The 23,772-nt window shown below is 24.3% G+C and overlaps 3 protein-coding genes and 1 long non-coding RNA gene across 5 annotated transcripts in view; 1 reads left to right on the forward strand and 3 right to left on the reverse strand.

Moving 5' to 3' along the window:
* LOC126906218 (uncharacterized) overlaps nt 1-1,980 on the reverse strand; it is a 6,766-nt gene extending 4,786 nt beyond the window's left edge. Inside the window, exon 1 of the long non-coding RNA XR_007704207.1 lies at nt 1,673-1,980. This is a non-coding gene — a long non-coding RNA (uncharacterized LOC126906218). The remainder of the gene's footprint in view (nt 1-1,672) is intronic.
* Nucleotides 1,981-3,318: 1,338 nt separating this feature from the next.
* LOC126906203 (glutaminyl-peptide cyclotransferase-like) lies at nt 3,319-7,997 on the reverse strand. Of its 2 annotated transcripts, none has more exons than XM_050686573.1 (6): nt 7,476-7,989; nt 6,339-6,470; nt 5,733-5,999; nt 5,360-5,515; nt 5,086-5,296; nt 3,319-4,140 (listed from the first exon to the last, which is right to left on the reverse strand). In XM_050686573.1, exons 1-6 carry the CDS (start codon nt 7,554-7,556, stop codon nt 3,992-3,994), a joined length of 996 nt encoding a protein of 331 aa, XP_050542530.1. In that variant the 5' UTR covers nt 7,557-7,989; the 3' UTR covers nt 3,319-3,991. The 2 variants fall into 2 exon arrangements, with proteins under 2 accessions (XP_050542530.1, XP_050542531.1); XM_050686574.1 differs by having other exon boundaries at nt 4,036-4,140; nt 5,058-5,296; nt 7,476-7,997.
* Nucleotides 7,998-15,729: 7,732 nt separating this feature from the next.
* LOC126906199 (DNA/RNA-binding protein KIN17) lies at nt 15,730-18,024 on the forward strand. The gene is made up of 2 exons (XM_050686567.1): nt 15,730-16,226; nt 17,152-18,024. Exons 1-2 carry the CDS (start codon nt 15,845-15,847, stop codon nt 17,940-17,942), a joined length of 1,173 nt encoding a protein of 390 aa, XP_050542524.1. The 5' UTR covers nt 15,730-15,844; the 3' UTR covers nt 17,943-18,024.
* LOC126906196 (protein HGV2) lies at nt 17,977-20,368 on the reverse strand. The gene is made up of 2 exons (XM_050686563.1): nt 19,287-20,368; nt 17,977-18,618 (listed from the first exon to the last, which is right to left on the reverse strand). The coding sequence occupies exons 1-2, from the start codon at nt 20,336-20,338 to the stop codon at nt 18,177-18,179; spliced, it is 1,494 nt and encodes a 497-aa protein (XP_050542520.1). The 5' UTR covers nt 20,339-20,368; the 3' UTR covers nt 17,977-18,176.
* Between the last annotated feature and the right edge of the window lie 3,404 nt (nt 20,369-23,772).

Below are 23,772 nucleotides of genomic sequence, written 5' to 3' on the forward strand. Positions count from 1 at the left end.
GTTTTTTGCAAAGATTTAGCATGCGATGGGTTAGGTGTTGAATTTAGAATACTACGCACCTTGTAGTCATCCGAAATCCGTTTCCTACGCTGAGCCCGTTTAAATGATTTAGATTTTTGTGCTTCCAGATTGCTTCCTTGTAGGTGACCGACTGCGCCAAATGAAACGAATAAATAATTTAAAGGGGTGACGTTGCGTCGCCACACAATAAATTATTTGTAAAATCGAACTAAAGTTAAGAGGAAGCTAACAGAAACAGATAACATCAATGGTTCGTAATGGACTGACCGAAGCATCAGGTTTTATTAACAGCAACAATAATAACAAAATAAATACAGTGGTGCCTTAATACAAAAATAAAATATTACTTATCGTTTCAATATTAAATGAAATTTTTTTTATTAAATTAGAAAAATAACAGTATATGCTGAATTTATAGTAGATTATTGGGTGAACATAACCCAGGAAGCACTAGAAGAAACCCTATCTTATTTATTAGAGTGAAAAAATTTGTAATTCTCATACATATTTTTTTATCTTGATGCAAAATAAAGGTATTAATTTTATTATAATATTATTTTTTTTCTGTTGCCACTTTCTTATGTCTCATTGAACCGATTTTTATCAACGATATGTCAAATGATTACAAATTGTAGTTGAAGACAACATTACTCTTTAAAATTGAAAAAAAAATTTTCTCATACTCTGTAAATGGGGATTTTTTTTGTTATTTTAAAAAAAATTTTGTATGATTTTTATACTGGGGAGATTTAAAACTTGAAACATATATTTAAAGTATAACTTAATTTTAGAAAATAGTACAGAAATACTTTGTTTTATAAACGTATGTTAAATACTATATATAAATATTATAAGTTAAAAAATTCATATTTATCTCAGAGATTTGCATTTTATATTTGTAAAGGCTCCCGAAACCAAAATTGTAATTTTAGTGTAAAATCCGTCATTTTTCGTGTTATAGTTTTCTACTGCATTTTTTTAATTATTTATGTCTATGCACTAGAAATTAAACATTAAAATAGTATAGGCATATAGGATTTAACTTTCTTTTACAAAAAACAATAATAAATAAATAAAACTTAAGTTGAGAAATATGTTCTGGAAGGATTTTTTTGCGCCTTTAATGTTCATTCAATAAGTATATTGAAAGAATGAGGGCTGCTTTTCCAAGAAAAATGAAAAATGATTTATCAATGGTTTATGAAAAATTTCAAAATTATCTAACAAAGATCAAAAACTATCAAATTTTCTTTCCTTTTTTTTTTTCATCGATTCCAGTATATATATATATATTCTAGATTATATCATGCTGTGACAGTATTAGAAAAGTAGTATACAAAGATTTTATTATTATTGTATACAATTTTTGTTGTTAAATTTGTTATCTTTAAACAGAATTATACATGTTCAGTTCAATTGGGATGAGTATAAAATGTTATCTAAGAATATAACTTGAAGTATGGTTTAGACTATGTATGTTAAGCCATTTTATTGTTTTCAATTACATTTACATTGATCATTTTCCTTTCTTAATGAAGATTATGAAAACAAGTAGTTAATTTATGAAGTTATCTGTGGGATGCTATAGAGATAGTTACTAATTTTTTAAAACCAACTTTAAAAAATAATAATCATGTCCAGCCTTGCTTACATTTGTGATACGCCTTTTCCGTGGAGACAAAATATACAATAACTTTATATTTCTCCATAAGTTATAATATTAAATTATTGAATATAAATTTCATGCTAAATTTAATTACAAAATAAGTTTTTATTTATGTATTACACTTATATAACTTGTAGTAAGAATATAATTAAGGAAATAGGAGTTGAATGTTGCTTTTGGAATAATCCAACAACTACATAAAATTAATCACTATCTACAAATCTAATCTAGCATTTTTATCAGTGATTTTAATCACTAGGTAGCACAAAACCTAAATGTTATTTTGATATCAGTGTAATAGCTCCTAATTAATCAATACTTAAAGTGGGTAATAAATCAGAAGTATGATTTACATAATTAAAATATGGTCAGTGAAATTGATCGTAAATACAGATACTAAAGTTTATAGCTTCAAAATAACATGCACCTTCAAGCTATGTCTATTTTTACAATATAAGTCTATTCCTAGTTAATCTTCATCAGATTGATAAATAAATATTTTAAAAAAACATTTATTTTTTTTATGGTAGAAACGTTTACTTTTATATATATTATACCTATCTTCTTCTTTTACCTCATCTTAATCCTAACTACTTGGGGTCGGTCACCAATATCCTAAATTTCCTCTTGACACTATTTCCCACGTCAGTTGTCCTTATATCACATTCAACAACTCCCCTCAATCTCTTTTGGTTTTCCTTTACCTCTTCTCCCTTTAACATTCATTTGTATAACTGTTCTTAAAGCTTCCGATTCCTCTCCTCGTGACATGACCAAACCATTTAATATTATATAGTTATACTATATATATACTTTATTAAATTATGATCATACCGATGGTTTTTGATTATGTTTATGATAATATCTTGTGTTTTTTTACAATTATAAGTAGCAATTAAGAGCGCTGTGAAAAAACGAGATAACTCTTATTTTAAGAACTGAAATTTTTTTTTGTAATGTATTCTTACCTACTAAACATTTTTAAAAATATTATAATTTTCATATAATTTAATATTTCTATATTGGGTATATGTAATCATAAATTTTATTTAAATTAATAACTGACTGAAACAAATTTTTCAAAAATAATGGAATTTTCTTTTTTTTGCACAGATCTTTTAATTTAATAAACAAAAAATTTGTGAAGATTATGGCTTTCAAAAAAATATTTTGATGTGATTATCCATATTGTTTTTAGAAAAAACATATAAATTCCAATAAATAATAAAATTATAATTTTGAAATTAAAAACAAATTTTTTTAATTTAATTTTTAAAAATTACATAAAATTTTTTGAAAAATATATTTTTATTAAACAAAACAAAAAATGTACTAACTGTATTCTACATATTTGGTATTAAATAATATTAAAGATGTACATTGTATAAAAAAAAAAAAATAAGTAGTAATTCTAATATATAAGACAGTAATATAAAATATAATAAAAATAGATCACTTGTGGCTAATTAATTAAGTAAAATTAAAATTATATTAAAAATATTATTAATTTTAATTTTATTTAAGTAATATAATCTTAAATATTTGAAAAGACTTTTAGTCACAATAGATTTCAAAAATTTAAACAAATCTTGTTCAAGTTTAAAATTCATAATGTAAATTATTTCTATTGATTAAGTGTAATTAGAAAGACTAGAGATAAAATTTATAGAATTATTCCGTTTCTGCAGATTGGAATTCTTCTATTTTTAAGTTTTATAATAAAAATTGTCTCATAAATATTTAAATTTTTTGATAAAAAATTTATAATGTTCTTATAAAAAAAAAATAGGAAGATAAATCTAGTAGAAGATTTTTAAAAACTAACAATAAAGGAAAAATTACAATAAATAGTGCTTGTAAGTGATTAAATCTAATTTTATCATCATCTCGTTATTATTAGTTTTATTGGAAATTTTCTGTGGCTTATAATAATGTAACTTTTATTCTCATAATTAGATTAGTTACTGTAATATTGTTATTTAAATTTGATGAATTATTCATCAAGGGATAAATATATTTTAATTTCCTCATAAGTTAACATTTGCTACTGGATCCCTTTACACAAAACACATGAGAATATAAAGATGGTTATGTTAATTAAAGATAGAGATTACATCAAATATGACTAATAATATTGTTAGTTGATATATCAACTAAAAATATTAGAATATTTATTATAACTATAGTAACAAATATTTGAAAAAAAAAAAAAAGATTATTAAACAATCACAGTTATGTGATCATCTACATGTTATACCTGGAATGTTACTTAAACCCTGTCATCATTTAAAATATTTTAAGTGTTTACTGTGTTTCAAGGTATGCAACAAGAAAAACTTGAAAAATTTTTATTAAATTCATTATAGTTGGCATATGTAATGCATCCTTATTATCAGTTGTTTTATGCCATACTTTAGGAAATGGATTTGGAATAACATGTAGAACTTCAATACCTGCAAGATAAAAATATGAAGTAATGAGAAGTAGGGTTTAAAATGGAGAATACTAAGCCCTCCAACTTATCATAAAGTTCAGACAATTTTTTTAAACTTTATAAAAATAAGTAATTCTATAGATACATGCAGTATTATAAAATATATCTTTAAAAATTATTTAAGTAATTATACAAATATATTCCAAAAGATGTATTTAAAATACTACAAAACTCATCTATATTAAAAAATATTTAGAAAGTATTCAATAAAAATAAATATACAGAATGATAACGATTTAACTAACAATTCTTATAACTTTTGGTAAAAATAAAATTTTACTTTATTATTTATTTTTTTTTTAATTAATTTTTTCAAAATTTTAAATATTTGTTTTTTATTGCTTTTCAATGAAAAATATTGATGGTTTGATAACCATATTAGAATAAGTACTTATTGTGTTACAAGCATTTTAATACATAGACTGGGTATAGAGCGTGTAGAGTATGCATTTTAAATACACTTGTAATACAATCAGTGCTTATCTTGAAGTTGATATCAATAAATTAAAAAAAATTATAAAAAAGCACTAAAAGCAGTTAATTCATCATTTTGAAAAAAAAAAGATTAATTTTTAATTTTGTTATTAAAAAGAAATAATAAAAAATATTTTTAATCTAGTCTAAAAATGTAAAAATTATTTTTAAAATAAATTACAAGATGATAATTGCATAAAACGTTATAAGAGTTGAATGACCTGTATTATGCATATATTTTAACATAAAAATTCAAAACAAAAATGTTGTATCCAACAAATTGATGAAGTTACATTAAAAATTCAAATACAATTAACTATTAAAAAAACAATGTTGACACCCATATAAGGGATGTTTAGTCAGTTAGATCTGTTACACTCTATATATATATATGTTAGTAACCTTAGTGTTATTAAGATTTAACATCAACCTTTTTCATAAAATGGCATATGATCATCTTCTATTCTAGTATTTACTGTTTTTGGAATGAAATACTCTTTATTGTATTCAGCTAAACAGTTTGTTTTGTTCAAAACTTTTTCAGCAGTAACCATTGATCGATATAAATCAGTTGTTTCTAAGAAATAATTATAAAATGCAGGATTTTTTGTTCCCAATAAATCCAAAAGCATTAAAAATTCCTAAAAATATATTGATACATTCAATTAAATATAAAATTTTATTAACAAAACTCTAACACTAACTATTCTTTGCAATTGATTAATCTGTCTTCCATTATGTAAAAATTTAATATTTTCCATTTTAGAGGCTAAATGTCTTGATCCATAGAGTGAATCAACCTCACTCCATTCAACAAAAGCTTCTTCACCATCAAAAAACATCATCATGAGACTTAAAGGCTATAATATAAAATTCTAATGTTTATTTAAATATGTTATTAATAAATATACAACATGATTATATAACTCTTATAGCATTTAATACTTTATATATAGTGTTCAGTAAGTAAGTAAATGGGTTTCTATTGTTCTCATTGTTTATAACAATTGACAAGTTTCCTTACTTACTGAACCCTCTGTATATAATAGAATAGTACATAATAACAATATTTCTTACATTAGTTTTATATACTTCAAGTCGTTGCTGTAAAGTTTTGGCCATGTACATCATCATTGCACAAGGTACTGCAGAATCAGTGGCACCAACAAAATAAAAATCCATTTTTTTAGAATCATAATGGCAGGCAACAACTATATATCGGTCAGCTGTAGGATTTAATGTAGCAATAATATTAGTCATATTACGAATGCCAATAGGAGTTTTGGCTTTAAATGAATCCAATTCTACAGACCATCCTAAACTTTTCATTTCTTCAGAAATAAACTAAATATAAACAAATATATACTTAAAATAAACAATTAAATTCCAAAAATAATTAATTTATGAGTACTACTTGAATGCTAAGTTAAAATATGCCATAAATAATACTATGAATTTAATACAACTTAAAATTTAATAAAATAATATAATTTTACTTATAAATAATTCTTTTATATTGGATTAATTTTAAGTTAAAACACAAAATAATCTTAGAAGATAAATATATTATAAAATATTTCATAATGTAAATAGTAAAATATTAAAAAATAATGTTGCTTTGACATTTAAAGTGACTAAGAGGGTAAAAAGTTTAATTTGGAAAATAAATAAATCTATTTATACCATCTTGACAAATTCATGATTACTAGTTCCAACAACTCTTTCAATCAATAATTCATCTAGTATAGGCTTAAAATCTTGTGCTATACCCATATGACACAATTTATATATTGTATCTTGTGAAATAATTGCACCCTAAATATATAATAAAAGTTTAACAGTTAATAATATTATATATTAATAATGATTAGTTGAAATGTTAAATTTGTGTATACTAATTAAAATACCTTAAATGATAACATAAAATAATGTTACAAGTTAAATAGTTTGACTGTTATATAAAATAATTATTACATAAAAGTTATCTAATATGTCATTAATTATAAAATAATCACAGTTTATATAATCTCTTTAATATTTTGTAATTTTATTACATAAATTTAAAGTTTTGGATTCTTAGTTAAGACTTAAATGACAAAAGGCTTAAGGAATTCCAAGAAAAATAAATTCAAGATAATGAAATTAATATTGTGATTCTATTTTTATTTAAATAAAATCACAAAAACATTCAACAACAATTATTAAACAATAGTCAGTATAAAAAAATAAATATCAAATGATGACTTTTAATTAAAAGGTACAAGTAGAACATTCAAATAAAATGCTAATGCAAAATATAAATAGTAATTATACATTATATTTATTTACTATACTATTGATTAAGTAGATTTTTTTTTTAATTAATGTACAATTTATTAATTCTTATTGAAAAAATAAAATTTAATCTAAATAAATTAACAGAATAATGCAACANTTTTTTTTTTTTTTTTTTTTTTTTTTTTTTAATATGGCTTTATTTGAGTAATTACAATCTATACAATATGTACAATAAGCAATTATTAGAATATACAGACATAACATTTAAAACATGAAGAGGTATTCACACAATTGTGAAACCTCGTTGAATTTTAATCATGAATGATAAAAATAAAATATTGCATTCATAAATAAAATAAACTACCTCAAATATAAATAACTCAATTTTTTTCACTAATTAGATGAAAATCTAACTTACTAACTTATTACACTATTAATTTTAATTTTAAACATATATAAAAGTAATATTGATAATATTGTATTTGATTCTTTAATTTATTGTATTTGTTTAAAAGTAAATTATAAAATAAAGTTTTAAATTACCTGTTTACTTCTAGAACTGATTATTTGTGATGTAGTAAAAATAATAGTTAACAATAAAAAAAAACTATAAATGAAAAGCATGTTTAAAACTAATTTTAAATATTATTTAAATTAAAAATCAACGGACATTATTAAGACTAAGAGGCAATATAACAACCAACAGCGCCAAAATAAAATAAATACACTTTTTTAAACATTAAATTATATTAGTTTTCTTTAAACAAAAAAAAAGTATTGATGTATAAATTTTACTGTTTGAAAACAATAAGAAGAAGAACTTAAGCTGTTTAATATAAAGCTACTAACAAATTTTAAAATTATTTCCGTCTTCGTGTTTATATGATAAGACACAGAATATATTTTCGTAGAGTCAGTGATAAGAATAACAATAAAAACAACTAATGTAAAATGGACTGAACACGAAACCTTTAAAACGATCCGGTTTTGTTATATATTTCCCACATAATATATAGTAGAAGGAGAATTTTGAAGAAATGGTTCCTTATAATATTTTATATGTATTTTCGGATTCCTCCACTCCGTTGTAAAATTTTATTTTCCGAAGCTTATTGCTCGTCGAATATTCTCCCTTCTATCGAATTTCTATAACAAAATAGAATTGTACTCCCTGTTCCCGCCAATTAAGTAGTGGCCAGTAGTGATGGAAACTTGTTATTAATTTTGATAACTGTTACAAACTGTAATTGTTACTTTCAAAATAACAGTGATGTAATTGGTTTATATGTTAAAAGACTGGTGAATATTGATGACCTTGTGTAAAACTCAAAATAACAGTAACTGTTACTATTTCTTCTAAGTAACAGCTTGTTATTGCTACTCAAGCAGTAACTGTTATAAATCACTGTTACTATTATTTTTCCCATCACTAGTGACCAGTAAGTTGGGTTGTGATAGTCCTGCCAGTCAATCCCCAATTTACACCACTTTTAGTTTAAACCTCGTATACTATAATTTTAATAAAAATTAAAATAATTTAATTTTGCAGTATTATTTGAGTCTTTATTATTATCTCTTAACGTAATAAGAAGGACGGACCTAAAAAATATCTAAATTTTCAAATTAGAGAAGTAAAATAAGTTATTTTATTTTTGACACAATAATTTGACACAAAAATTAAGTGCTCTAAGTTAGTCCACTTGACGGTAATTCCATAGCGCATAGATACATAATTTTGCAACAAAATATGAGTATTATTTTAATTTCATAATTTAAAAATTTGTAGTGCATTAAAATTGTACAAACATTAATTTTTAACGATATTTTTACTTGATAGTTAATTAAGTCCCCATACATACATTCATAGCCCTCCTCTCAAAATAAATTATGTTTTTGGGAAGATAGGGATCTATATTTAAAAACCCAGCACAGTGGAGTCGCGGCATAGTGGGGACGTTGCATAGTTGGGTCCAGTATAGATTTAATCTGACAGTGATTAAAATCACTATCATAAGAAACGCTTCGATGCAAATCAGTAGATAGTGTTTAATTCTAAGAAATTGGTGGATAATTACAAAAGCTGCATGATCTGCTAGTTCCTTATTAATACCCTGATTAAGATAAAGTATGTCGAATGAAAAAGGGATTATTAAAAAATATTATTTCTCATAAAAAAATTGTGTTGATTCATACACTTTTCAATGAGTTGTAGCATTATAAAGTTAAAAATGTAACCAACCCAACCCAACATCAACTCCTATTTCCTTAATTATATCCAGATTAGTAATTCGTTTAATTATATATTATATAATTTTTATAATTAATTATTTTCAAATTATTATCGATTTTTAATATGTTAAAAGTAATCATTTTGAACCAACTTCTTTTTGTCCTTTAAAGTGAAAGTTTTAATAAAAAAAAAATTGATTTATTACCATAACTTTTAACTCAACTTGCAAGTTTGAAATAGATATTATTAAATAGAAAAAAATGAAATTGGTAGATTATTTCAAAAACAACAATAACACTTATTCCCTTAATTTTACCCCGATTTATAACTATAATATATGAATACATAATAATTACAGTAATTAAATTGAGTATGAAAGTGGTATTCAATAATATAATATTGTAATTTTTACGGAGATATTATAAAAATAAAAAGGAGTTGTATATTCATATACTTTTAATGCGTATACAAATTTAAAGGAATTTATGCAATACTTTTTAATAAAAAAATTTTGTTACTTATGAATAAATACACTAAACAAAAGGAACTTTCATCAGAAAAAAAATATACTTTTCTAAATAAACTTTTCGTGATGTTTTCAAATGTGCAATTAAACTTTTTCTATTACTTCTAAGTTTTAATATTATTACTTATTATTAAAAAATAAGTATTTACATATAAAAAAAAATAATTAAGAACAAAAAAAATTGTATTAAATTAATACTGATTTTGATTTTTAATATGTTAAAGGTAATCATTTTGAACCTATTTTTTATTGTCTTTTAAAGTGAAAGTTTTAATGAAAAATACCTTCTCAGCTTCGCATCGAAGCTAAAAAATGAATTTGTTACCATAACTTATAGTTCAACTTGCAAGTTTGAAATTGACATTATTAAATTGAAAAAAATGAAATTTTTAAGATTAATATGCAATCTGGAAATTTTATAATTACTAATTACAGTACATTTGTCAGAAAAATTCGATTTTTTTACATTTTTATCGTAATAGATAACTGAAATAGAAAGAATAGTAATCATATCCTAATAACTTTTGGTGTTTAAAAAAATTCTGCAATTGAAATATTCAGAACTTAATTAATTTTAATAATTTACTTTAATTAAATGAACCAATCAAACCAAAGTAGTTAAAAAGATTTACTCAATTGAGCATATTATCAAAAATATAATTATAATTGTAAAACTCCATCGTTAACTTCAGGTGAAACTAAAAATCATTTTTTTTTTAAATTTATGATTTATATAGCAACATATTACTAAAAAATTTGGCATATTATAGACTGGTAGTAGCACACAGAAATAGAGTTAAAAAATTAATAAATTATAAAGTAAAATTATTTACTTTTGTAGTTGAATACTTTTATCATATCAAATTTAATTCGACAATAAATAATTTAAGAATATTAAAAATTAATGATTTTAATTGTTTGTATGGACAAATCTAGTTAAGCTACTTTTTATTTGAATAAGGAATATTTTTTTGATTTTTAAGAGTAATAACTTAAACTAATCATTAACTTAAATATCATAAACTTAAATGAATCATTTGACGTATCGTTGAAAAAAGTAGGTCTAGTGAGGGTTGGCAAAATAAATTGTAGCCACAAGAAGAACCACATAGTAAAATAATATTAACATGAATATCAATTTCTTCTCAGGAGGGGAAACTACAGAGATAAAATCCTTTATATTTATTGAAATTATTGAATCTAAATGAGATAAATATCAAATGATTTGAAAATTCTATTCTAACTCAAAAAAAAAATGCAAAATTTTAGAAGCCACAAACGGATTTGAACCTCGTACCCTAGGCGTTAAAGATCAAGGTGTTACCCATTCGGCAACTATTCGTTGATTTTTGTTGCATGATAAAATTGGCTATTTAAGCTAACTCAAATTTAAAAATTACTTTTTCGACTTTAAAAAAGTAAAAAATGTTAATAAGTATAATATCATATGTCTTATGAACTTTATTCTATGTCAATGAAATTATATAATATTCATGAAAGTCAGTTTATTCCCCTAATAAAATATTTTAAAATAAAATAAAATACAAAACCTAGAATTTTAATAAAAAATAGCATATTTTTAAATACGGTAGCCTTTTGCGCATAGAAGATAGGTCGTCGGGACAAATTTTTTTTTTTCATTTAGTAGTACATAAAATAAGCTTTAATTTGATATATGTTTAAAGGACGCAGTATTTCCGGAACATTTTCAAAAATTAAGTTGAAAAAGTTAGTTTTTGTAAAAAAGTTGCTATTTTAAATCCCCCCTGTGAGCAGAATAAGTGTTAGATTTTCAAAAAAAAATGATATCAAATGAAAGAAAATTACCTAAGGTTTCAATATAAAGAAATATTATTTTGATTAGTTAATATTTGAAAAAGTTATGGCAGTTTTAAGTACAAAAAACATCGTTATAAAAGGTGATTTTTATCGCAAATATTACATTTTTTTTATAATTTCGACAGCCATTTGCACATAGAAGATAAGGTGTCGGGACAAATTTTTTTTTTTCATTTTATAGTACATAAAAAAAGCTTTAATTTGATATATGTTTAAAGGACGCAGTATTTCCGGAACATTTTCAAAAATTAAGTTGAAAAAGTTAGTTTTTGTAAAAAAGTTGCAATTTTAAATCCCCCCCCATGAGCAGGTTAAGTGTTAAATTTTCAAAAAAATTATATCAAATAAAAGGAAAATATCTAATAAAGGATAATAATAATAAGGTTTTATGATTTGTTGATTTTTGAAAAAGTTATGGAAGTTTTAAGAAAAAAAAGTGAAAAAAATGACAAAATTTGTCGATTTTTAAATTTGTAATTTTTTTGGATATTTCCCCCATTTGCGGGGAACGAGGGAAAATTTTTAAATTTTTAAGGGTAATGTCTTCAACTAGATACAATTTGTGATCTTTTGACGTATTGTTAAAAGAAATCGGTCCAGTGAGAGCTGAGAAAAAGTAGTGACAGACAAAAAAAAAAAAAAATAAACACATCATGGTAAAATTAATACCTTCTCAGCTTCGCATCGAAGCTAAAAATAAACACATCATGGTAAAATTAATACCTTCTCAGCTTCGCATCGAAGCTAATAACTGAGTATAGAATTATAGCTGCCGTTGGCAAATAATTCAAGTTATGCCTATGTACACACGTTGGTATAATTAGGACGGACTAGGAGACTTTAACCTAAACATTAAAGAGTTACATTAATTCTCTTAAAATATTATTGAGTGACATAGGAAATATGGTAAGTACAATTTAACCTACTCTTTCGAACATCAAACAATCTATTGCATAATAAATCATTAAGAGAAATTGTAAAATTTTAAGGGATATTTAATGTCATTTACTAATTATTCGACCAATATTTATCCATTCCACTATTTTATACCTTTTACACATTCACTATTTTCACTATCATAACTATTTTTGTTATTTGATTATGTGGTGTATACTCTCTCTCCTAATTCGTTAATTAGTAATTATATTAATTGTAATCAGTTGTTGACCGGCGTTCGACGTGACCGGGTTACGTTGTAAGTAACAACTGTGTTTATATATTAAAATGTTATTTTCTTAAGAAGATTTGGATTTATTTATTTTAACTTCAGAATAAAAGAATCTACCACATGGTGTCAGGTGTGAATTAAATAATTCAGTGTTAAATAATTAATGTGTACTGAATTATTGACGTAGTCTTAAACGGTTAATTACGTGCTAAAATGTATCTAATTAAAAAAATTGTTTTGTTTTTTAGAAAAAAAAAAAACTTGAAAGTGTTTTCGGTTAAGAAATAATAGAATGTCAAAAATTCCATTATTTTATTTATGGTAGGCCCATCTTATTAAAGACGGATCATAAGCCCTTAATGTCGATAATAAAAAAAGATCTAAACAAAGTTTCACCTAGACTACAATGTCTTTTAAAAATTAATTTTAAAAATTGTTATAACAGATTATTCACCTTTCCTATTCCTTTTATCTTTTTTAGCTTCGATGCGAAGCTGAGAACGTATTAATTTTACTATGATGTGTTTTTTTTTATTAATTTTTTTTTGTGCCAATTTTTACTGTAGTTATCTATCTAAAAATAAATAGCTTTAAAAATTCTTTAAAAACATTTACCTTAATTAAAATTTTGAAATAAAAAAATGAATACCAATAAAGAAGTCCTTCACTTAAAGGTTTATCCTTTTTATAAATATATAATGAATTGTATTAAACATAAGATATTTATTTATATTATATTAATGAGATTCGTCAACATTGATATTGCTAACATTTTCCCCGCGATATTGATTATTATTGAATAATATTATACTCAATGCTATACTCAAAAAAAAGTTGTTTGAATTTTGGTCACTTAGTTATAAAATTTATTTTTAACTTCGATGCAAAGCTGAGAAGGTATTAAATTTAGTATGATATGTTTTTTTATTTTTTTTTGTGTCTGTGAATGCTTAATCTCCGCTCTCCCTGGACCGATTTTGATGAACAATACGTCAAAAGATCACAAATCGTATCTTAGTCGACGACATTACCCTCGAAAATTGAAAAAAATTTCCTCGTTCCCCATAAACGGGGGAAATCCTCTAAAAAATTACTAATTTAGAAATCGCTAATTTTCGACATTTTTTTTATTTAAAACTGTCATAATTTTTTAAAAAATGATCGAATCAATATAATTTTTTTTTTATAGATACCTTAGGTATTTACCTATCTTTAGATATATTTTTGTGAACATTTGACCCCTTAATAGCCCACAGGCTATTAACTTTTTCACAAAAAATTGACTTTTGAAAATGTTCCGTAAATACTGACACTTTTATATATAACTTAAATTAAAGCTTATGTAATATACTTTAATTTGAAAAAAAAAAATTAACCTCTGGACTTGTCTTCATGGTGAAAATGACTACCGTATGCAAAAATATGCTATTTTTGTGAAAAAATTATTGATATTATATTTTATATTTTTAACATTATGTTGCTATAACTTTTTAAAAAATGCATGAATCATTTGTATTCATTAATGATAAATAATTTATATATACCTCTTTCATACTTTTTTTTTAAATCGGACCATTTCTCTTTATACATGGGGGGTTCAAACTTTTAAAAATGCGTATAGAAAGTGGAACTCTATCAACTTAACTTTTGAAAATGTTTCGGAAATACTGATATTTTTATATATACCTTAAATTCCCTCGTTCCCCGTAAATGGAGGAAATCTCTAAAAAAATTACAAATTTAAAAATCGCTAATTTTCGAAATTGTTCCAATTTTTTTTACTTAAAACTGCCATAACTTTTCAAAAATGAACAAATCAATATAATTTTTTTTTTATAGATACATAATGTTTTTACTTACCATTTGATGTATTTTTTTTTATAAATTTGACCCTTTACCTGCCCACAGGGAGGGATTCAAAATGACAACTTTTTCAACTTAAATTTTAAAGTGTTCCGGGAATACTGACACTTTTATATATATCTTAAATTAAAGCTAATGTAATATACTTTATTATGGAAAAAAAAAAATTTCGGACTTTATTTTCTCTTCACGGTGAAATGGCTATCGTATGCTATTTTTGTGTTAAAATTATCGATTTCATATTTTACATTTTTAACTTTATAATGTTATAACTTTTTGAAAAATGTATGGATCAATACAATTTTTTCATGAGAAGTAGTATTTATATACATCTTTCATTCGACATACTGTTTTTTTAAATCGGACTATTTCCCTAAATACAGGGGGGGTTCAAAACATAAAAATGCATATAGAAAGTAGAACTTTTTCAACTTAATTTTTGAAAGTATTCCGGAAATACTGACACTCTTATATATATCTTAAATTAAAGCTTATGTAATATACTTTAATATTAAAAAAAAATTTCGGACTTTATTTTGTCTTAATGGTAAACATTTTTGGTTTTGTATTTTATTTTATTTTATTATAAGGGGATTACACTGATTTTCATAAGTATTACATACTTATGGTTTAGTGTATCCTGGGGAAATGTTAGGAACAGTGGTTTTCTAACATCTTCTCTACATAGGATACGCTTTGATATAGTATTATAAAAGTACATTAAGTAGAGTAGACGAATGAAAGCTTCTTCGGGACGTGTTCGGGTGGGGGCTAACGATCCCAAGAGGAAAGACTAGTCCAATTCAAATCAAATTAAACCCATTGGACTGAAAAGTACAGTTTATTTTTGCATATTTGTAATGAGTGCAAATAAACACATCGATAAATAAAAAAAAATCGAAAAAATCGTATGGGATCTAAACTGCATTTGTTCCGTTAAATCTAATACATGCACAGTATTTCGATACGATAAAAACTTGACTTATAATTGAAATTCCCCATCGTTCGACGTAAAATCCATATTTTAATGGCGTTACCTAATTCTTTAAAATAGTATCTTGAAAAATATATAATTACAACAGTATCGAATTCAAGTTAACGAAAAACATTTTTTTAATAATATTTATGTGTTGTAATGTTGGTTTTCCTGTTTGTGCCTGATATTATTTGAGATAAGATACAATTCGATTACTGTTTCCATTATAGTATTATGAATAATAAGGATTTTTTAAATGACTGAATTTAAAATTTTTTGTTGAAGAATTTTGTTTAAGAATAAACCGAAAATGGGTAAAGGTCGTGCAGAGCCTGGAACCCCCAAGTATATAGCTAATAAAATTAAATCTAAAGGATTGCAAAAGCTGAGATGGTATTGTCAAATGTGTAACAAACAATGCAGAGATGAAAATGGTTTCAAATGTCATACTATGTCTGAATCACATCAAAGACAACTATTGTTATTTGCTGATAATGCCGGTCGATATCTTAGTGAGTTCAGTTATGAGTTTTCAAAATCCTTTCTTTTTTTGTTGAAACGACAATTTGGAACAAAAAGAGTTAAGGCTAATAAAGTTTATCAGGAATACATTTCAGATAGAAATCATTTGCATATGAATGCTACTCAGTGGACAACATTAACTGGATTCGTTAAATGGCTTGGAAAAACTGGTAAGTGTTTGAATAATAATTAACCTAAAATTAATATTTTATTTTCTAAACGACCGAGTCTATATTTTTTGTAAACATAGAGATGGTGACTTGTTAGTGTAGTTAAGGTTGAAGTATCTTTTAAGTTATGAATTACAATTATCAATATTTGATTAATTTTACCAAGAAAGTATAATACTTTCTTGAAATTTGTTTGAAAATTTTCAAATATACAAATAATAATTAAAACTAGAATTTAATTAATATTATCCAATCTTTTCAATTTATGATTTAATATACTTAAAAATAAAGGTGTCCAGTTCCTTTTTTAATTGCATTTTAACATTTAGGGAGTGCAACAATTCGGAAGCTCTGGGTAATCATAAAAACATGATCATTAAATAAAATTTAACATGACAAAATTATCTATATGTTTTCATATTTTTTTATGTTCATTCCATATATATTTATATATAATCCCAGATATACATTACTTAGTTTTCAAGCCCAAATTAATAAAAATTTGTACTAGCTAATATACCAGTAGATTATTTGATGAAATATAAATCATTTTTTTTGTTTCTTTTAGATACATGTTTTTATCAATTTATTTTTGAAGTATCTTTCATGTTCATCACTGATACCTTATAAATTTTAAAGTAGTGATACATGGATGTTATGTTTATCATTAGATTTCTTGGCCTCACTCCTTCCGGTTAGGTATAAAATTCTTAATAACTGCTGAAAGACTGGTTTAAAAAATATTATTTCAATTGTATTATTATCTTATAAGTTAATTATGTACGTTGTCATTTTAAAATAAAATTGAAAAAAAACAAATTATCAATATTATTTTTATTTCATGGAAAATTATAATTAGTTAACATTTAATGTTTACCTAATAACCAGTATAGTACTTATAAATTTACTAATTTTTCAATTTTAGGAAAATGTGTTGTGGATGAAACTGATGAAGGTTGGTTTATAACTTATATTGATCGCGATCCAGCCACCATTGAACTAGAAGAGAAAATGAGAAGAAAAGAGAAAGCAGAAAAAGATGAAAAAGAAAGAGAAATGGAATTTATTGAGCGACAAATTAGAGAAGGTCAAAAAAAAGAATCACTAGATCAGCTTGAAATGCAACCCAAAGAACTCATAAGAGAAGAAGATTCTAAATTATCATTAAATTTAAAAATAGATACTTTCAAGAAACCCACTATAGTTCCAATAAAGAATGTTTTGAGTACAGCAGGTTCAGAACGTATGTCTATTATTTCAAAATCAAGTAGTAGAAAATCTGAAAAAAGGAAACCATCTGCATTAGAAGAAATTATTCAGCAAGAGACAAAAAAAAAAAATTATATGAGAAAAGATTATTGGCTGATAGAAAATATTGTAGTGAAGGTTATTACAAAAACCTTAGGGTTAGATTATCTGGGAAAAAAAGGGGTCGTTATAAAAGTAATTGATAAATATGGATGTATGGTAAAATTATTTGAACCAAAAGTTAAACTCAAGCTAGATCAAAATCACGTGGAAACAGTAATTCCTAATGTTGGTGGTAAAGTAATGATAGTAAATGGTGTTCATGTTGGAAGAGAAGCTGAGTTATTAAAAATTGATCAAGATAATTTTTGTGTTGATGTAAAATTAAAAACTGGACCAGCTATTGGAAAAGTTATTTCAACATTACCTTTTGAAGATATATGCAAATTACACATAAATAATAGTTAATTTAAAGTTTAGGTTTAGACTTGTAATATGTAAATAATGTGCAAATGTATATTAAAACTAATAAATATGTTATACAGTCTTAGTATTTAATGCAATGACAAATAAAAATAAATGATAATAATTCACTTAAAATTTAGATTTACAAATGAAAGTTAAATAGTAAAAAAAAAATCCTTTCAAACAAATGAGAGAATATATGTTAAGTTGATCAGCGTAACATAAACTGAAGAAAATTCAGTGAGTTTTATCATCGGGTTCTTCAATTTTAGGAATTTTATTTGGAGTTTCATCAGAATCACTTTGTTTAGGTCTTTTACGAATTAAGTGATTGATATTGGATACTTCTTTAGATGATGATGATTCACAACCATTTTTTGTTCCTTCATTGGCAGCACCAACTGCTGCAAGTAATGCACTAATAGCAGCTTTCTTACGTTCATTGATATCAATTATTCTTTCTTGAATTTCAGGTATTACAGTTTTAATTTCTGCAATTTCTTCTTTTGATTTTTCATCACTATTGGAGCTTTCAAGGTTTTTGATTCTTTGATCTAAAACAGTTGCTGCTTCTTTCATCAATTCAACAGCACGTTCACCACTTCCACCTAATTCCTGTGCAATACCTAACTGGAATAGAGTTTCTGCTATGATACGACTATCTCCAGGCAATAATAATCTGAAACATTAGTAATTTTATAATTATAATTTTTATTAAAATTATAAATTAAGATTTTTCAGTGATTATCATTGCTATAAATATTAATAAGATTTATATGTAATAAAAATAAATAATTATATTTTTCAATACATAAAAATATCACTAGCTAATTTTTTAATAAAACAGTAAAATTCATAACTAACAAAATTAATTTAAGTCAATTGATGATTCTCATATATGATTACAGAGTAGGTTTATGTTATGTTATGTTATATTCAATGAAATAAAATATAAAGTGAGTGATAAAATTTATAAAGTGACACAGAGTTCTTATCTTATGTAAAAGTACACCAAAATATTAATAAACGTTACTTTTTGCTTAACACTATTTTACTATTTATAGCAAAGGTATAAAGAAAAAGAGATTATATTACTATCGTGGTAAACTTATAAAACCAATCATATTAATAAGAAAAATTAAACATTTCAGAAGAAATTCAATTAACCATCACTTCTTTTATTGACGGATTACATAGAGTAATCTGTCATAAAGTAATGCATTAAAGCCAAAATATTTGTATGTTATTTGAGTAAGGAAATAAAATAAGTATTATTATAAATAATAATATATTACTTTATTTAAATAAGTTGATAATAGTTCCTATAGTTAATTTCTTTGTTCTTACCTTCTTATATTTAAGGCTTCTGTCATATCTTCAATTGCAGTTTCAAATTTTTCATCTTCAATACTGACATCACCACATTTCATCAAAACTTCTGCAAGTTTAAGTTTGGCTTCTTCAGTGTCCATTTTTTTATAAATTACTTTAGCCAAATCAAGCATTTCCCAGGCAACTTGTAAATCATTCACATCTTCATCATCAGCAATATCCTCTTCTTCTTGTTTTTCTTCGATATCAACTGCCATTTCTTCCAATTTACCTTCTTTTTCTTCGACTTCTTCATCTTCTGTTATACTTGTTTCAATCACATTTGTCATACTGGATCGTTCTTTAACTAATTTTTGATTGTCTTCACCATTTGTTGTAACATTATTGGTTTCATCATTGGCATTATTCATTTCAACATCACTATTATTTTTTTTAATTTCAGCTTTCCCATTAGTAATTGAAATTTCTTCTTGGTCATTAATTTTTTCATTATTTGTTTCATCAGAATTTACCCCTTTTAAATCAGAAGAATTTGCTTCTTCTTCTTCTTCATCAGCATCATCTTCTTCTTTTTCTTCAAGTCCAACAGGACTGGTTTGATCTTTACTAAGTTCAAGAAGAGCACATCCATACTTAAAATATGCTTCAGCACATTCTTCAGCTATTTCACCATAAACTGTTCCAAAAAGACTACATGCTTCACTTAAAACATCTGAGGCAGCTTGATAGTCTTTGATAGCTAAGCTTCGTTTACCAGCTGCTAAAAGTTCTTCAGCGCGCTTCTTTTTGGATTCTAAATCTTCAGTGACAGGCTCCTCATTTTCTTTATTTTCATTTTCTGTTTCTACTGTAGAATCTGCATTATTCTGACCTTGAATAGTTTCTTTACTACTATTTTCATTACTTGAAATATCTTCAGCAACAACATGTCCTTCTGTTATACTATTGGTAACTATGCAGTTTTCTAAATTTTCTTTAATGGATTTGTTATTTATAACTTGATTTTCTACAATTTTTTTACATTCTACAACAACTTCGTTTTCTTTTTGAGCAACTTCAGAAGGCATTTTCAATATTCTAAAAAAATAAATAGATAAATTAAAAATTATAAAGGAGTTTTCATAATAATATAAATACATAATATTAATTATAAATTTGTAGGGTATAAGGTTACAAATTATCTGAAAAATATAATGTTAATATAAATACTGAAAAATACAGAACTGAATTAATTTTAATGATTATATATCTAAAAAAACCAATAAAAAAAAGTTGTTAAAAAGATTTACTCAATTGAGCATATTATAAAATTTGATTATAATTGTAAAAATCTATCTTTAAATTCAGGTGAAACTAAAAACTAATTTTTTTTTTTAGATTTGTTTTTTATATAGCAACATGTTACCAAAATATTTGAAATATTATAGACTGTTAGTAACACACACAAATAGAGTTAAAAAATTAATAAATTACAAAGTAAAATTATTTACTTTTGCAGTTGAATACTTTTATCATATCAAATCTAATTCGACAATAAATAGATTAAAAGTATTAGAAATTAATCATTTTAATTGTTATTATGGATAAAGCTGTTTAAGGTACTTTTTATTTGATTAAGTGATTTTTTTTCAATTTTTGAGGGTAATATCTTCAACTAAATAAGAATTTTAATCATTTGGCATATTGTTGAAAAAATAAATCGCAGCCACAAAAAAAAGACACAAAATAATATTAACATGAATAAGAAAATTTTCTCATGAGAGAAGATTACAGTGATGGGATCCTAGATATTTATTGAAGTTAATGAATCTAAATGAGATAAAAAATAAATAATTTGAAAATTTTTCTAACTTAAAAAAAAATGTAAAATATTAATTGCCACAGGCGTATACGAACTTAGTACCCTAACCATGAAAGACACTTGTGTTATCGATTCAGCAACTGTTCGTCGCTCATGCCGATTAATAAATTTGGCAATTTAAGCTAATTTAAATTTTAAAGTTACTTTTTCGACTTTAAAAAAACAACAATTTTTAAATAAGTTTAACGTCTTATGTCTTATGAACTTTATTCTAAATAATAATATAAGCTTTAATTTAAGATTAAATAAAAGTGTCAATATTTCCGGAACATTTTCAAAAATTTAAAAAGCTTAACTTGAGTGCAATAATTGTTTTTTTGCATTCCCCCTGCGGGCAGGTTTAGAGTCAGATTTTCAAAAAAATTATATCAATTTGAAAGAAAAATATCTAAGGTTTCAATATATATAAATTTTTTTTTTATTTGTTCATATTTCAAAAAGTTATGGCAGTTATTAAAATATTTCATGTATAACAGTGAGTTTTACAAAAAAATTATAAGTTTCGTTAAGTCCTGTAGAAGAAAAGTTGTCGGGTCAAATTTTTTTTTTGAACTTATAATATTTATTATAAGCTTTAATATGACATATGTTTAAAGGACGCAGTATTTCCGGAACATTTTCAAAAATTAAGTTGAAAAAGTTCTACTTTTTATCCGTATTTTTAAAGTTTTGAAAGTCCCCCGTATAAAGGAAAATTGTCTAATTTAAATAAAAAGTATGTTAAATGAAAGAGGTTTATAAAATGTTTTTAGAAAAAAAAAATTGTGTTTATACATACGTTATTCAAAAAGTTATAGCATTTTTAAGTTGAAAATTTAAAATCGAAAATTTTAACACAAAAATAGCATTTTTTTAACTACGGCAGCCGCCGTTTGCACATAAAAAGATAAGGTGTCGGGACAAAATTTATTTTTTCAATTAATAGTACATGATATAAGTTTTAATTTGATGTAAGTTTAAAGGATGCATTATTTCCGGAACATTTTCAAAAGTTAAGTTGGAAAAGCTAATTTTTATAGATAAAGTTTAATTGAACAGAATGGCTAGGACTTTCTTAATTTTGTTCACTGGTTAATACCGTCTATATTTTAACAAAATAATTTATGATTTAAATGTTAACATTTTCTAAAAAAAATCACAAATTAAAGAATTTTTTTTCTTGCTTAATATATTGTAGCAAACGAACAATAGTCCCACGTCCTCTGGTTAATTAAAAATAAACTGTGACACTTATAATTAAATATATACATGCAGTTTTCTAAAACTAAAACTAAAATATAAAATTATTGCATAGATAAAATATTTAAATAAAACTAGAATACACTATATATTATAATATCTATATAAAACTAATAACATGAGTTTAATTTTTTATTATTATCTTAAGACCATTTTTTTGAGATATTAGCTTCGATGCCAAGCGGAGAAGGTATTAATTTTACTATGATGTGTTTTTTTTTTTTTTATGTCTGTTGCCACTTTTTCTCAGCTCTCACTGAACCGATTTCTTTCAAAAATACGTCAAAAGATCACAAATCGTATCTAGTTGAAGACATTACCCTTAAAAATTGAAAAAAATTCCCTCGTTCCCCGCAAATGGGGGAAATATCCAAAAAAATTACAAATTTAAAAATCGCTAATTTTCGAAATTTTTTCACTTTTTTTTCTTAAAACTTCCATAACTTTTTGAAAAATCAACAAATCAACATAATTTTTTTTTATACTAAAACCTTAGATATTTACCTTTCATTTGATATCATTTTTTTGAAAATCTATCACTTAACCTGCTCATTGGGGGGGATTTAAAATGGCAACTTTTTTACAAAAATTAATTTTTTCAACTTAATTTTTGAAAATGTTCCGGAAAGACTGCGTCCTTTAAACATATATCAAATTAAAGCTTATTTTATGTACTACAAAATGAAAAAAAAAAATTTGTCCCGACACTTTTTTTTCTACATTTAAACGGCTGCCGTAGTTAAAAAAACACTATTTTTGTGTTATGTGTTAAAATTTTCGATTTTAAATTTTCAACTTAAAAATGCTATAACTTTTTGAAAAATGTATATATCAGCACAATTTTTCTTTTTCTAAATACATTATAAGTACATCTTTCATTTGACATACTTTTTATTAAAATTGGACAATTTCCCCTTATATAGGGGGCGTTCAAAACTTAAAATATTGTAAAAAACATAGATCTTTTTCAACTGAACTTTTGAAAATGTTCCGGAAATACTGCGTCCTTTAAACATATATCAAATCAAAGGTTATGTTATATACTAACAAATGAAAAAAAAAATTTTTCCCGACATCTTATCTTCTATGTGCAAATGGCTGTCGAAAATTAAAAAAAAATTTAATGTCTGCGATAAAAATTATCTTTTATCCGGGATGTTTTTTGTACTTAAAACTGCCATAACTTTTTCAAAAATTAACAAATAAAAATAATATTTTTTTGTATTGAAACCTTAGATATTTCCCTTTTTTGATATAATTTTTTTTGAAATGCTAACACTTATTCTGCTCACTGGGGGGATTTAAAATAGTAACTTTTTTACAAAAATAACTTTTTCAACTTAATTTTTGAAAATGTTCCGGAAATACTGCGTCCTTTAAACATATATCAAATGAAAGCTT

This window comes from Daktulosphaira vitifoliae, unplaced genomic scaffold (genome assembly GCF_025091365.1).
Source record: "Daktulosphaira vitifoliae isolate Bord-2020 unplaced genomic scaffold, ASM2509136v1 Scaffold_4, whole genome shotgun sequence".
NCBI lineage: Eukaryota > Metazoa > Arthropoda > Insecta > Hemiptera > Phylloxeridae > Daktulosphaira > Daktulosphaira vitifoliae.